The sequence below is a fragment of the Camelus ferus genome, chromosome 26 (assembly GCF_009834535.1).
Source record: "Camelus ferus isolate YT-003-E chromosome 26, BCGSAC_Cfer_1.0, whole genome shotgun sequence".
Lineage (NCBI taxonomy): Eukaryota > Metazoa > Chordata > Mammalia > Artiodactyla > Camelidae > Camelus > Camelus ferus.
Window position 1 is genome coordinate 27,513,425 of NC_045721.1, and position 16,886 is coordinate 27,530,310.

Consider the following 16,886-nt stretch of genomic DNA (forward strand, 5'->3'; position numbering starts at 1 on the left):
GCCTAGTAGAAGGGACGACTGACTGTGACCTCCTGGGACTGGGCACAACGCTCCAACCTCTGGGTGAGATGAGCAAAGCCTTTCCAGGGAGCCCTTTGAGAGGTGGATGTGAGCATTGCTGGATGTGAGCTGCCCCAGTGGGCAGCTGGGAGGAGAGGGAGAGGCTGAGCATTGCTGGCTGTCTGGACAGCAGGTGGGTAAGGAGGCCAGGCCACTGACTAGATGCTGGACGCTGGCTCGGGGAAGCCAGGGGAGAAAACCAGCCACGTGGTGTAGTGTCAGCACCCTCCTCAGCCCCGCGGGGAGGAGGGCTCTAAGGACCACCAAAGGTGTGTCACGTGAGGGCACAGGCCGTGAAGCACCACGAGTTCTGAGCCATCCTGGCGGTGTTGCCAGCTAGGGGATGTCCAGTGCGTGCTGGTAAACCAGCTCTCAGAGGAGGGAGAGAAGCCCTGACTGTAGTGTTTGCCAGTTTCTGTAGTGTAAATACTCCCACCACCGACAATTTCCAGCTGCCGATGTGACATCCCTGAATGAGGAGCTGGGAAGACACGTGCTTAACAACTCTTATGAACCAACGAGAGCCCCACTGGGTCTGTGTCGGCTGAAAACTGCAAAGGTGGGTGTGTCCTGTTTCTCAATGAGCCCTCATTTCAACACATTTGATGAGAGTGTTTCTAAGCGTCAGATAGTCCAGTCGTGAGTATCTCCCGAGCTCCTGGTTAGGATCACTAGTTGCAAAAATGAAGACAACCTGCCACAGATGCCCGCCCCGTCACCAGGGTTACAGTGAATGCCTAATAAATTGAAGATAAATTCAAAATTGCCTGCTAAATAACTGGGTTTTCCAAGCAATTTTGTCAGCAGAAACTTACTGCTTTTTTGACTGAATTGAAAAAAGCAGAAACAATAGAAAGGCAATATTTTAAATACATCTGGGTTTTAGTAAATCGTTATGGTAACGTGCTGTATAATTTTGGAAAATTAATTCTGGTTTGGTTACGAGCAATAAAATGGTGAAATGGTTAATGGGCTGCATTAATTATTCTTCCAGTAATGTATGGGAGAAAATGAAATTAAAGCAAATCCAACTAATTTAGAAAAGCAAATGGAAACAAATGGATGAAAATGTCAACAGAAATGATTCTTATCTTTTGAAGCAAAGTATCTAACACACACACGGGAAGTACAACCAGAATACAGAAATTTAGCTTCTCTGTTTAGATGAAAACCTCAGCATCACCTGACCTGAAGAGGACAAGAAGAAAGGGCATGACTCCTAGGCACATATCCAGAGGGAACCTTAATTCAAAAAGACACATGCACCCCAATGTTCACAGCAGCACTATTTACAATAGCCAAAACATGGAAACAACCTAAATGTCCATCGACAGATGACTGGATAAAGAAGTTGTGGTACACTTATACTATGGAATACTACTCAGCCATAAAAAAGAATATAATAATGCTATTTGCAGCAACATGGATGGACCTGGAGATCATCATTCTAAGTGAAGTAAGCCAGAAAAAGAAAAATACCACATGATATCACTTACAGGTGGGATAAAAAAAAATACAAACTTATTTACAAAACAGAAACAGACTCACAGACATAGAAAACAAACCTATGGTTACCAGGGGGCAGGGGGTGGGGAGGGATAAATTGGGAGTTTGAGATTTACAGATACTAACTAATATATATATAAAATAGATAAACAACAAGTTCATACTTTATAATACAGGGGACTATATTCAATATTTTGTAGTAACTTATGGCGAAAAATAATATGAAAATGAATATATGTATGTTCATGTATGACTGAAGCATTATGCTGTATACCAGAAATTGACACAACATTTTAAACTGATTATACTTCAATAAATATATATATACAAAAAACAAAAAAAACCCAAAACATAGTATTTCTTATTGTGAGTCCTCAAGAGTGTTTATAGTTTGAAGCCATGGGTGGTGACTCTTCTACATTTATTACCTTTATAGCATGAGTTCTTTCATGTTGTCTAAGGTTAAAATATTTACTGAAGGCTTTCCCACAGAGATAACATTTATATGGTTTCTCTCCAGTGTGAATTCTCTTATGCAATCTAAAGTTATAACTTCTATTGAAGGCTTTACCACATATATTGCATTCATATGGTTTCTCACCAGTGTGAGTTCTTTCATGTCGTCTAAGGACAGAAGAGTGATTGAAGGCTTTCCCACATAAGTGGCATTCATATGGTTTCTCTCCAGTGTGAGTTCTCTCATGTCGCTTAAGGACAGAAGAATCAGTGAAGGCCTTCCAACATAGATGACATTCATATGGCTTTTCTCCAGTGTGAGTTCTCTCATGTCGTCTAAGGACAGAAGATTCAGTGAAGGCTTTTCCACATAGATGACATTCATATGGTTTCTCTCCAGTGTGAGTTCTCTCATGTTTTCTAAGGTGAGAACAATGAGTGAAGGCCTTCCCACATAGATGACATTCATATGGTTTCTCTCCATTGTGAGTTCTCTCATGTTGTCTAAGGTAAGAAGTTTTACTGAATGTCTTCCCACATAGACGACATTCATATGGTTTCTCTCCAAAGTGTGTTCTCTCATGTTTTCTAAGGTCAGAACAGTAAGTGAAGGCTTTCCCACACAGATGACATTCATTTGGTTTCTCTCTGGTGTGAATCATCTCATGTCGCCTAAGGTTATAACTTTTACTGAAGGCTTTCCCACACAGAAGACATCCATATAATTTCTCTCCAGTGTGAATTCTTTCATGTTTTCTAAGATCAGAACAATGAGTAAAGGATTTCCCACAGAGATGACATCCATGTGGTTTCACTCCAGTGTGAATCATCTCATGTCGTCTAAGGTTAGAACTTTTACTGAAGGCTTTCCTACAAACATGACATTCAAATGCTTTCTCTCCAGTTGTGGCATTATTGTGTTGTCTAAGGGCGAAACTTTGATTAAAGACATTCCTACTTCGATGATATTCATATGATGTACTTCTAGCATGAATTTGCTTATGTAGATTAAAGGATGACAAGTAATTGATGGGTTTTCCAAAATCTTGGCTGACACAGGGTTTGTTTCCCATTTGAGGTATCTCATATTGAGTCAATGTTAAGATTTCAGTAAATGTTTCTCTGAAATCATTGTGTTCCAGAGGATCCTCTTGAGTGTGAGAGCTCTGCTTTTTGAAAGGAAATGAGAGACTGTTAAAGGTTTGCCCACATTTACTCATTTCTTCATTCACTTCTCTACATATAAATTCAAGAGTAACCATTCAGTGACAGACTCTAGTTAAAACTATTCCTGTATTATGTACATAAACATGGGGTTTTACTCTCTTGCAAGCATAGAGATTGTGTCTTTCGTAGTATCCCAAATGCAGACATATATGTTTAATTTTAAAGACATTATTATGTTTCAATGATTAGGAATATAAGCCACGATTACTTAATTGTCTGTTTATAAGAACTCAGGTTATGGTTTTCACTACAGGTTAATGTTTCTTCCCCCAAATCAAACTAACTAAAATTTTCTCCTGTGGGAGCCCATGATCCCAGCTTTACCTACAATCAGGTAATTATGCCAAATTCCTAACTTGTTCAGTTCCCAGGTCATCATTTGCAAGAACACATTCACACCCATGAAGCTCACCACTGTCCTAATTAAAGGTGCGTCCTTCTTGTTGATACGCTGCATGGATATCATTTCTTGTTTTTTCAGATCATCTTCTCTATCTGAAATGACTGGAAAAAAATAAATTGCTATAGTGGTATTAGGAGGATTAAAATGTTGAAAAGACCCAATGCCCACTTGTGTATGTTTCAAATATTGACACATAGATGGGAAAGAATGTTAAATTATGAAATACTCTAAGGAGAAGAAACATATTATAGTAGGCTGTAACAACTGTCATTCTCAGGACTAAAATATGAGAAAAATAAAATAAAGATGAAAGGTTGGGGAGGAAAAGAGAAGGTCCTATTCATAGAATAGGAACATGAAAAGGGAATTTTTGTGAATGCTTAACTACAGTGAGTACATACATTTCACCTTGCCTAAAGCCAAAGACAATGGCAGAAAGATATGTGAATAGAAATTTTTTACCTGCAAGGTATGACATCATCTGAAAAAATTTTTCCCCTATGACATTGTCTAAATTTAAAAATCATCACTAAACTTAGGTATCTTCACTTGCTATTTCTTAGGGCCTATTCAGTCACTGACCAGGCACCTCCTCCTATTGAAGCACAGCTTCCTGTAGCTCATCTGGACTCTGGCCTTGCAGAAAATCTAACCTTTCTCTTGAAAGTTGCTCTCCTTGCTCCAAATGGGAAATCACATCTGATTTGTAGAATTGATTGCCTGATTATAGGAGAAAGATATGTGGATTTTGAGTTCTGTGCTTCTAACAGTGCATGATCATCAGTACAGGACAGACTAATGGGGAAGAATAACCTCCAAAGTTCAGTACAGAAAGAGTATGTTGAAAATAACATGTATGATCTTTGACTTGCAAAATGACAGCTCTTGAACTTGTTCCCAAAGACATTAATGACCTATCATTGCTGATGCCCATGCCCCAAAGACAGACTGCGGAATCTCCAATATTTTCACTTATTGTCAAAATGTAAGTTTTCACAGTGTTTTAATATTATATCCAAAAAGAATTCAATGAATACAACATCCACCAGAAACATCTAGGTTCTATGTGAAAAACAATACATCTATTATTCTTAACACTGTAATCTGATCAAACCACAGTCCTTGCCTTAAAATAATTAAAAAAAAATCAATCCATTTACTTACCCACACAAAAATAGTGAGTTCTCACTATTGTTTGAGGGTTAGAGATTGAGCAGCAAGAAAGACATGAAATTGTGTCAGGAAGATTACATTGTAGTGGGATTGATAAACTAATTATAAGTAAGAAGGAAGGAAAAATTGCTATAAGGTAGTTGTGAGAGCATGAAAAAATCAAGACAGAGTTTGGAGTGAGAAATAGGAAAACTTTTCTACACATTTGATAAATGAATGAATACATACAAAAGAAACAGTAAGGGACTCACCAACTGAGACCAGATGACTAATGTTCTCTAGCATCACATCTCTGAATAGTTTTCTCTGGGATGTGTCCAGTAGGGCCCACTCTTCCTGGGTGAAGTCCACAGCTACATCCTCGAAGGTCACTGATTCCTAAAAACATTATGGACGTTGTTTCAGACAGGACCATCTCTGCTGAGGAGGATGTTACATGTGACAAGCACTAAGGAAGTGGGGGTTGAGAGTACAGAAATCTCAAACATTATTCTGGGTCCAATCACATCACTCTTAGTGTTGACATGGACATTTTACTTTCAGATATACCTACAGAGACATACTCTAAATACATAAAACTTCATTATAAAGCCATAAAAAATGATAAAATAATGCTATTTGCAGGATGGCCAACATCAATGGCCCTGGGGAATGTCATTTTAAGTGAAGTTAGCCAGAAAGAGAAGGAAAAATACATACAATATCACTCATGCGGAATCAAAAAAAAAAAAAAAAAGACAAATGAACTTATATATAAAACAGGGACAGACTCACAGACATAGAATACAGATTTGTGGTTGCCAGTGGGGAGGAGGGTGGGAAGGGTTAGACTGCGAGTTCGAGATTTGCAGATACTGACTGGTATACATAAAACAGATAAACAAGTTTATACTGTACAGCACAGGGAAATATATTCAATATCTTGTAGAAGCTCATGGTGAAAAAGAATGTGAAAATGAATATATGTATATTCATGTATGGCTGAGGAATTGTGCTGTACACCAGAAATTGACACAACATTATAAACTGACTATACTTCAATTAAAAAAAAAAGAGAGGTAACATATGAGGTATGGTGTAATATAACCTGGAGATTTCCCAATAAATCTGTAAACATGACTTCCAGATCATGATTATGAAATTTTCACTTGAAAACTTACCATAAAAGTCTTCTCAACCAACTTCAAGTAAATCTAAAGACTCATCACAAGGGATGAGGTATCCATGATCTGCCACTTTTAAAGCATGACTATGGTTAGCATGACTAAGCCCTTTTGACCTCAGTTTCTTCATCAATGAAACTGTGTAATAATCTGTTATGAGTTCTGAAAGATCTACTGAGCTAACATGTAAAGTGCTAACTATCTAACAAATATTTCCTAAATATAACTTGGAGGTTTTTTATTCACTAAATGGCAGAGAACATTGAAGCAACGTCCAGATTCTGCATAACTGACTAGATTCATACAGATCTTGAGGTCAGCAGGTATAGTCGTTTATCTCTACAAAACTGAGGTGTTCGTTACAAAGGGTAAGTAGTTCAGCAGCTCAGGCCGGAGGCTCTGAGACTTCCATACTGAGGACGCTCTGATCCTGACTGTTCCTACAGTCTGAAGCCTCCCCTTATTCGTGGACTTCCAAATATCACTTATTTGGGTATAAAGAAAATCGCCTTTTGTTTCTTCATCCTGTCTCTCTGTTCAAGAACACCTGAAGCCACGTGATAATTCTGGCCTCTTCAGTTAATCAAAAAATTCCTCAGGGCTTAAAGTTTTACTCTGCCTCCTATATTCCTTCTCCTGAATCACAGCCCAAATTAAGAAAACACTACTCCCTAAATATTGTTTCCACTTGTGAAATTTTAATAAAGGGAAAATTACACAAAGGGGGAAAATGTATGATTCAGGACATATGTAGTAATGAGGATTTTAGTTTTCTTTTTTAGAAGTTTTCAAAAAGCACAAATACATTCTACGAAAACTTTAAGAGGTTGAAAATTTAAAAAATAATGGAATGACTCCTCATTGCCTTCTCTGGTATAACCATCATTCGTTTTCCCTCAACACTAATCAGCACTCCCTGCAGCATCTGTAACACCGGACTGACTGGTCTCACCTGTGGAAACATCTGCTCCATTGGGCTGTGCTGTTTTGCTCCTTACTTATGGTTATCATCTGTATTCACCTCAATCATAAGCCCATTACAGTTAATAAAATGGTTAATAACTAAAACTTTTTTGCCAACTAAGCCATGGGCTGGATGAGAAAAAGAAACCCCCTCTCACCCCTTCTATGAATACGCAGCATCGACAGAGACTAGACCATCTGAGCCTAATGCTGGGAAGGAGACAGCCACTCGAGGAGTCCCTGACCCAACATGACCTTTCCAGAGTTCTGGGGGAACAGCTTTAGTTCAGAGCTTTGAAAAGTCTCCTGAGTGCACTTAGAACATATTTGCCTACAGTAGAAGTAAGCCCATATACTGATAACAGAGACGCAATTTCAGTAGAAAGAGTAATTCCCTCTTCACCTGTGAGTCCATTGTAACTAGTTCAGCTGGCAACTGTCTTCTGGTTTTTCACTCACACACAGTCCAAGCAACAGAAGGTCAAACTGAGGAAGAAGGAAAAAGCCATGAGACTCCAGCTGTTCACAGTCCTCATACTCATTTGCCATGAAGCCCCAATCCCTCACCTGGAACTAGCCCCCAGGACAACCAAAAGAAACATACGGTGTGCTCTAAGAGTGAGAATGGGTAGCTCTCCCCCAACCAGAGGGCTAAGACTATTGGTGGTGGTAAAGAGGATACAAATACCTTCAATTTAGAGATCAGACTGTGAAAAAACAAATGAGCTTTGTTTGCTAATTAACCCACGGTATTCAGAAGCGTCCAATTCCCTCACAATTCCAAAATACAGGGATCCCTGACTCATGCCACACGTGTCCCCACCTCTAGCAACCACTGTGGAACTTCTCAGGCTTAATTACTTTTAGTCTGTACACTAGTGATTTCCCCCGTTCCATCCTGGCCCTCTACTGCCTCAATTATCCTTTCTTTTCTCTGACCCTGTACCTCTGGATACACTCATCCTGAATTATTTTGTCTCCTCCAAGGGTTTTCAACAATAACGCTCCTGAAACACTCTCTTTTAGATTTCTTCTGCACGGACTTTGTTATGAACCAAGAGAATTAAGAATATATTTTAAGGTTGCTCTCTCTCTTGCCTTCTGAGACGGCCCACACTCTGTCTACGGAGTGTGTATCTACTTTTACCTAAACACCCCCACACCTCTCGGCCTCTCTCCCTCTCACCTTTCTGAGATGGCCCACATTCTGCCTGTGGAGTGTGTATCTCTCTAAATAAACTTGCTTTCACTTAAAAAAAAAAAAAAAAGAATGTATTTTAAGATAGGGTTAATTCAGGTACTTATTTCATTTGGAGGAATCAATGGCACCTGTCTTGCAAATTTACCCCTTCATGCCCCCTTCTTCACAAAATCTCAGGAGTATGTGGGTTATAGTACCACTATTAGGGCAGTAGGCTCAGAAATAGAATAAAGAAATTTGAGGAGGAAAGTTAGTTGCTCCACCTAATATTTTAGAAAAGTAGTAGTTGAAATCCCGCCCTTTGATCAATCACCATTAACTGCAACTTCCCTGAATTTCATTATTTCATTGTGTGTATGTCTGTGAAAGCATTTATAAATTGTAAATCCTTCCCTAAAACATCAATAATTATCTTTCATGGACAACAGATAACGAGTGTAAACAGAAACAGGTTTAACTCACGCATTTGTACCTGATGTCAAGAAAAGAAATCAATAAAGTTTTACTAAACGTGACTCTCTGCTTTGAGATTTACATACATTTGCTTATTTATTCCTCAAAATAAGCCTACTAATTATAGTTCATTTATCAGTTTAATAAATAACACCATCAGAGTTTCAGAAACTTTATATGTGCACATAAGCATACAGTAAGAAGTAATGCAGATATAGTTTAAATTTTCCTCCCCTTGCCTTCGAAGCTGAAAGTCTTTAAGGGTTACACATGACACCTCTATTGTACCTGGAATAACACCTCTAACATTAATAATCAGAGGCCCCACCCTGTTTTTGCAAATCATTCTCCTTTTTGCTTTTTCACAAAATGACTCCCTATGCTCAGGTTCTCCACCACACACTATTGTCCCAATTTCCAAATATCAGCCTCCAACACTTCTCATTTTTAATGCCCAGTTCAACTCAGTTACTCACTTCAGTAGATATTTACCAAGACCAACATTATTTATGTCCTTCTGATTATTTACCACATCTGCTGATCAAGAACTCAACAGCTTTGAGGCAGGGGTTATAGCTCAGTGGTAGACCACAAGCTTAGCATGCATGAGGTTCTGAGTTCAATCCCCAGTACATCCACTAACAATAACAATAAAAAAAAAAACACTGGCCTGTTCCATAACTGCATCTGACATCACAGGAGTAGGATACTGAACCTCCTCTAAACATGAGGTCACAACTCACTGAGGCTTCTAAATAAATCAGGCAACCCCCCTATGTCTTGATAATTAATTCATTTTTCATGCTTCATAAATATTTCAAACCTTTTCAATGCCTTTGAACCCACACATTCTAACTTCTCCCCCTCACTTTCAATCGATGAGCTAGTTCCTACTATTTTGATAAATTATATGACAAATTACCTTAGTTTAATATCATAAAATGTACAACCATTCCTGCATATATACTTTTTAGTTATTCCTTAACTCCTATCAAATTGAAGAGTCATATCTACTCCTGGCTGAGTCCAACGTCTCCAATTGTTGGGAACATTACATTATTAATTTAAAAGTCTATCTCCTTTACCAGCAACCTCTCCCTCTTGTCATGGTTCATCCCCTCACCATTTAAACCTATTAAGTTTCCTCCATCTTGAATATGAAACCATGTCTGAACTTCCTTCATCTTAAAGCCCTTCTCTCCCTTCCTGCCCTTACAATCAAACTAAGAAATGGAGGTGTAGTTGTCAAATTCTCACACTCCACTCACCACTTGACTCACAATACCAATAACCTGCACAAATGAATCCACTGTATGTGCCTCAGGCTTTTACTTGGATCTATATAAGTATAACATGACCTCTTTTTGGGAACATACTGTTTCCCAGGTTTCTCTGACACCTCAGTCTACTGTCTTTAAAGTAATCTTGTCACTCTAACTCCTTATCACTTTCCAAGAACTTCTCAAACAATATTGTTGAAAGATCTCAAGACTCCATCTGGCTTCTTCATCCTGCTCTACTTAGATACACTGCCCAGGAATGCTCATATATTTATACAGTTGCTTCAATTTCTTCCATTACTTTTTCTAAAATAAGTGTGACCAAACTCATGTCTGAATTGCATTTATGACTTTGCATCTTTCTGAAACTAACATACACTAGAAATAAAATACAGCTCATAACACTATCTCCCACACCCCCTAGATAGTACCCTCTGTCTAGTCTCTAATCTTTTCAATGTCTCCACCTGAAATCCAACGGTTGACATTTTATATGCTTTCTCAGAACATCATGAATACAATGAAGCATTGCTATCACTTCTACACTGTTCACTATTATCCTTCACTTCCACTCAAATTCACAAATACACTTTTCTACCCCATACTTATTTCCTTCAATCTGTTCGAATGTCAGTTACTCAGATATCTTTTCACTGAAGTCCTACCAAAATGAACACTTCTCTTCACAAAAAATCATTTACAAAATAAAGGAGGTCTGTCCCTTCTGGTGAAAATGATCTTCAGTACTCACCAGAAACCAGACACCAGTGAAGCCAAATACTTACTGAGGACACTGCCACAACATTTCAGAGTTCCCAGCTTCTCTTTCTAGAAAATGCATCATTTTGATGGTGAACTATCTTTTAGTGCAGTTGATAACCTCATCAGTGTTGTAATCCAAAGGACAAATCTGATTAACTCAGGCTGCAATCTAGATAAATCAAGAAATGCCTCTTTAAGGAGATTCCTTCCTTCTCATTAGGTTAATCCTGTAGATGAAATTAAGGACAACAAATAATATCCTTTAATTCTGCAATTCTTCTAAAAGTCTTAAAAGCAAACTTGATGGCTTTTCTCAGAGATTTCACTGTTTTACGGATTTTGGTTGTTCTGGGCAGTACTGAAAATCTACAGCAAGAGAATCCTTCCTGCTCTTTATTTTTAAGATTTGTAATCTACTGACATATTCTCAGGTTGTGGACCTAAGTGTAACTCTACATAAATGTAAATGTATGTGCTGAATAAATATCTAAAACCAAGGGAAATATCTTTCAAGGTTCTAGAATATGCATTTTTTTTTACTACCAAGCAAGAAAAAGCTCATCCAGTGTAGGTCTCTTCAAGTCAGGTCTAGCTGATGTCCTAAAAACTGTAAAGCCATACAACCCTCAAAATGTTAAGGATTTCCAGAATAAATGATCTGTTTCAGGATTCATTTTATTATACACAGAATATGTTTCCATTTTTTTACTGCGGTAAAATACACATAGCATTTACCATCTTAGCCATGCTTAAGTGTATAGTTCAGTGGTAAATACATTCATAAAGTTGTACAATCATCACTGCTGCCCACCTCTGAAACTCTCTTCATCTGATAAAACTGAAACTCTACACCCATTAAACAACTACCCCCATTCCTTCCTCCCCCTGCCCCTGGCAACCAACATTCTGCTTTCTGTCTCTGAATAGGTTATTTTAAAAACTGATGTTAAAAAGGAGATTAAACAGTTAAAAATCTTAAGTGATTTCTTTATAGAAGGATATTATTTCTGAAGGAAAATCAAGCAATATATTTTCATTTTAGCATAGGCATTTGATCCCAAAGAAATAGTTCAATTTTCTTTTTTTAAAAATTATACTCTTATGACAGTAAAAATGATTTAGTATTACTTTTTTAATTAAACTATATCAATTATTTGATTTTCATGTAACTCTGAGATGTCCTGTCTTTTCAGCCTATGTACTGCAACATATCTGAGGCAAGTGATGATCTCCTTTTGCCATAAATGAATCCATGTTTCATGTCAACTCAGAACCAAGATTGTAGCAGGGAGTGAATTCATACTGATGAGTAAAACAGACAGATCATTTGTCCCTATGGAGTTAAAAGTCTAGCTAAGAAGAGATTATTTAAATAAATAATGACAAGAACACTCTGTGTACATATACTAGAGTATTTCATTTGTTGAGGTGGTGAAGCTCCCGTGAAATGCACTCATTATTTATGACACTTAAAAAATTTAGTTTGGCAAGGACCGAGGGACTTCTACATAGATGGAAATAGGTTTAGAAGTAGAAAACAAGTATAAAATCATGGATAACCAAAAGCCATAAAACAGTGAGATCTCTGAGAAAGGCCAACTAAACTTCATATTTGGTTGTGCACAGTAATAAAGATGGCCTGTCTGAGGCCTGTCTAAATTTATTCAAAAATTATCAGAAGGAAATAGAGGTAGGAAGTATCCTAGAAATCAGTGCACACGATGCTTGAGTCAGGACCAAGAAAAATAGAGGAAAGGAGAGGAAATTAAAAAATGGAGTTGGAGGGGAGGGTATATATAGCTCAATGGTAGACTGTGTGCTTAGCAGGCACAAGGTCCTGTGTTCAATCCCTGGTACCTCCATTAAAAAATAAATATATAAACCTAATTACCTCCCCCCTTAAAAAAAAATGGAGTAAAGCAGCTCATGTAGTGATTCTCAGAAGATACGATTTCAAACTCAAAAAAATAGGAAAATCCATTTTAACTATCATACCTAATATCTTTTCAAGTGGACAAATCCAATCTTAATATACGGAAATCACTATTTCCTGTTTAGCAACAATAATTTAAAAACTAAGTAAACACACAAAAGCCAGTCTCTACATACAACAGCAAAATATTATGACTCCGATTTGAAGTAAATTTACAAACCCATGTAAAGAAATTTTAAAACTTTGTGAGGATGTAAATATGACACAAACAAAGTCTGCCAAATCAAATTCTTAGACTAGAGGACATGGTAGCAAAAAAGTCTCAGTGACTGCAAAAATTCGGTGCAACTCGAATCTAAAAGTCATATGGAACATTTCACATAAAAAATGAGAATTGTTTTAAAAGTCAATTTTCTCTCTCTTTTGATTTTGGATGAGGATATAGCCAAAATAATTGTGAAAAGGAGAAAAAAAAAAAAAAAAAAAAAAGAAGACAGGTCACATTACACCTGAACCTGTATTACTTAAAACTTTAAAATAATTCAAATTAAGTAGTTGAAACAAACAATAGTAAACAATATATTAGGACTAAATGGAACATAGTATTTTATAATATGAAATGCATGATAGCTTCCAAAAGGGGGGTGGAAGGAGGCCATGAAAGAATTTTGGTTTCACTGCATGAATATTATCAGACCAAAGTGTACATGTGTATAATTAAACTAAAAAATAAAAAACATCTAAATGCACATCAAAAGTCAAGTAGAAAAATTCATGTCTATAAAGAAAAAAATTTATTCAGTCTCTTAAGTAATTAGTAAATTGGAAATAAAAACAAAGAGCTGTAATTTTATTCAAATCTACAAATATACACAGTTATAATGAAGTCCTGGTTTAAGTATGGGGGAAACCTCAGGAGTTGGTGATGGATGAGGATCTCTTTGCAGTTTTGTGTATGTGTGAAGAGGAGACTGTGCCAGAATCTATTACAACATGAAATGTATCATCTCTTGGCCCAGTAATAAAACACCAAGTTACTCTAAATGGAAGAACGCTGAGATACCTGCAGAGAGGTCAATTCTTTACAAATTCATGAACACCAAGGTCTCCCTAGGATGAATGTGCTATGAACAATGTTTAAAAACCTCTTACTGTTAGACATTTGGGTTGATTCTATTTTTTAACAATTACAGGAAAAAATATACTCCATGATGTGGATGAAATGCCGCCTTAATTTCCCATGGTTATGTTTCTAATCTCACCCTTATACTGCAAATCATTAATATTTTGAGGCCAAAAAAACTGATTCACTTTGCTAAGTTTCAAATGCATGACACAACCTGGTAGAACAAATTTACCCGTAGGGATATATTTTTCCATTATTTTCTACTCATTCCTGACATTGAGTACTAACGTGTGCAGTCTCTTTAACCCTGGGCTATAGTACATCCAGATCTGCTCCCTGTGCAATCGCTACTGGCAAATCTTATTGACAACGTGGTGCCCAGTCCTTGTCTCTAATCAATGTCTGGCCTGCAGCATTTCTCTTGATGAGCCCCCAGATGGAGCCACTTCACACATGGCATTGTCACTGGCTGACAGTAAGATGCAATTGGTCTGTAGATGAGAGAGGCCATGGATGAGTGAGGAAACGTGTTAGGCAGGAACTCTGAGTCAGATTTTAGTATGTCCTAAAAAACAGCATTTCAGGAAGGAGAGGATAGGAAATATGACTTTTTCCAAATAAGTATTCATTCTTGACTCCTCATCTTCTTCCTCCTCCGAGTGCCTTTCTCAGCTAAGAAGTCACTCCTGAGAGTTGAGAATGTGCCATTCAAGGTCTTATCTCCTGCCATGCCACAACCACACACATAGGGAGAAATTCAACATTTGGAAAAAATGGTCCTCTGCTGTATGCTGAACAATCAGGGAGCAGGGACAATAAACTCCTACATGGAGACCAACAGCTAAGTTTGTCTGCCTGTCACTTCATATATCCTTCTATCCTGTAGAGCCCACACTTTACATGGCAGCTATGGGAAGGTGAGTTGGTGAGACCTTCCTTTCAAGTCACAATCCCCACAGTGTCTTCCAATACCTGCTGAGCACAGGATCACCAGGTGAGGATGGGTAGAGTGCTCCTTTTCTCCTATTCCTAGGCTTCTCAGGCTCTCTTCCATTCGTTAACATCCAATTACATTGCCCTTTCTCCTCCAAGCTCTCTTCCCAGAGCCAAGTGCCATCTCATCATTGGAGAAATTAATTTTTTTCTTTTGTGTTCAGTTAAAAAAATATTAGTCTTTCCCTACCAGATGCCTTTTGACTGTGTGAATGTGTTTCGGACATGTGAACAGGAGGGAGCAACAATTACTGACCTCACAGGCATGGGGTGGTCTGGACTGGATAGTGGCAAGGCTTGCCATTCTCACCACTGCCCCTAAAGATTCCAGACAATTATTTCCTTTTCCTGAGCAAGGGCAAGTTCTCTTTCATGGTTTTAATCATATTGACTAAAAGCATTTAATTTATCTTTCCCATAATACATACTTCCATAAATAATTTTAAAAACACCTAATTATCGACACTGGGAAAAAAAGAAGTTCAGCTATGGAAATAGCTCTGAGTAATGTATTCATCATGAACAGATAAGATTGGCTAGAACAAAGCTCCAGAACCATCCAGCCTATCCTTCAATATTTGCAAAACAAAGGGAATTTGAAGAGACGATACACTTAGTTGGAAACTGTAGCTTACAGAGCAGTAAATGTAAAAAATCATATACTGAAGAAAAGATGCTGTTGAATACTACACTACCTGTTTAAACTTGGTTTTGACCGTTAAGACAAAAATCATTATCCTTACCAACTGCACAGTGAAAAGTGTAAAACTTATTTACTAAGCACTACAGAATTCTTTTAGTATACAATAAAGACAGGGAAAGCGCTGAGGCCTCATGATCTTAATTTGATACGGTAAGTTTAAAAAGAAAAGTAATTTGGAAAGTTAAAAAAAAAACCTAATGAATTTGGAATCTATCCTTCTACTGTCCCCAACTGCTACTGTTGTTGAAAGCCCCCTCATCTATTCTGTCCTTGGCCACCTCCCTGTTGATCTCTTTTGTCTGTTTTCACGTATCCTACTGCTTCTTGCCCAGGTCACTTTCTTTTTCACCTGTATTTTGTCTTTCCAAGTCCAATCCGTCCCCTCCCTCCCCCCTCGATTTTACTTTCCAAGTCCTCACTGTCCCTTACTCCTTCGGTCTCGTCCTGTCCCACCCCTTGCCACAGCGCAACGTCCACGGGGGTGGAACAAAGAAGCTCTCTGCCCAGGAAGAGCACACTTTCCCGTGAGACGTCGGGAATGCAAACACCGTGGCCGGTATCGCCAGCGCGGCGGGACACAAGGACCCGGGGCCCCTCCTCCAGCCCGGGGCTCAAGGGCCCTTCTGAGGCGGTGACCGCGAAGGGGCGCGTGCGGCAGGGCCCGGCCGCAGGAGAAGACTGGGGTCTGCGCAATGCCAGGGCCAGGGAGGGCGAAGCGGGCAGTGAGGGGCGAGAGTGGGGCCCTGACACCGCGCGGGCGGGGGCGGAAGACGGTGAAGAGACCGAAGGCGGAAAGGCGGCCGCGGACGGCCTCGGGGCGACTTTAGCCCGCGGCATCCCGGGTCTCAGCGCGACAAGGGCAGGAGCGGGCGAGGGAGGGGTCCGTCACCTCCGCACCCCCGGACCCTGGGCGTGGAGGACCGGACAGGGAGGGGCCTTGGAGCGCGGGCCTGAACCGCAGGGACCCGGAGCTCACTCACCCGAGGGGACCCTCGCTCCCGAAATCCGCTTCCGGGTGGGCAGGAAATTCCGCCCTGGGGGCGGGGCCTTAGTCAGGGAGCCGCTCGCCGGGCGCGGGGCGAGAGCAGAGGGGGCGTGGGCGTGGCGTGGGCGTGACATGAGCCTGCCCCGCCCCACCGCCCCACCGCCCCACCCTGGCCGCTCCGGCTCTGCGGGTCCTTCAGCCCGACACAGCTCAGGTCTCGGCGTCTGTTCCGTGGGGTGTCCCGGGAGTCGGCTGCACGCCCCGGGCGCTCCGGGCTTCAGGTTAACGTTTGGGACAGCTCCAGTAGTGTCCCCTCCGCGCACGAAGTTGCAGCAAGAAACCAAAGATACCTCAGTGCAGAAAGCAGAACACTGCCAGCCGGCAAATACGCCCTCAGCTGGCGTCTGGGAACTGGGCTGCTTTAGTGGGTTGAGTGGGGCTCTGCCCCAAAGCTGTATCCATGTCCTGACCCTTTGCACAGTGGTTTTAGAATTGTTAG

The 16,886-nt window shown here is 39.7% G+C and overlaps 1 protein-coding gene across 7 annotated transcripts; it reads right to left on the reverse strand.

Annotated features, from left to right (window-relative positions):
- Positions 1-1,798: 1,798 nt before the first annotated feature.
- Positions 1,799-16,539, reverse strand: ZNF596 (zinc finger protein 596). Of its 7 annotated transcripts, none has more exons than XM_032468472.1 (6): positions 16,383-16,539; positions 10,671-10,874; positions 7,355-7,437; positions 5,077-5,203; positions 3,662-3,771; positions 1,799-3,188 (listed from the first exon to the last, which is right to left on the reverse strand). In XM_032468472.1, exons 3-6 carry the CDS (start codon positions 7,364-7,366, stop codon positions 1,941-1,943), a joined length of 1,497 nt encoding a protein of 498 aa, XP_032324363.1. In that variant the 5' UTR covers positions 7,367-7,437; positions 10,671-10,874; positions 16,383-16,539; the 3' UTR covers positions 1,799-1,940. The 7 variants fall into 7 exon arrangements, with proteins under 7 accessions (XP_032324363.1, XP_032324360.1, XP_032324364.1 ...); XM_032468469.1 differs by having other exon boundaries at positions 1,799-3,191; XM_032468473.1 differs by having other exon boundaries at positions 1,799-3,191; positions 3,662-3,753; positions 16,383-16,537.
- Positions 16,540-16,886: the final 347 nt, after the last annotated feature.

What these genes read in the sequence shown, in the direction of transcription:
- ZNF596 (XM_032468475.1), bottom strand. An exon ending in TAGTCATCTGGTCTCAGTTG is followed by an intron (nt 4,373 to 5,076) that starts GTGAGTCCCTTA and finishes TCCTATAATCAG; the next exon opens with GCAATCAATTCTACAAATCA. An exon ending in AGATTTTCTGCAAGGCCAGA is followed by an intron (nt 3,772 to 4,282) that starts GTCCAGATGAGC and finishes ATACCACTATAG; the next exon opens with CAATTTATTTTTTTCCAGTC.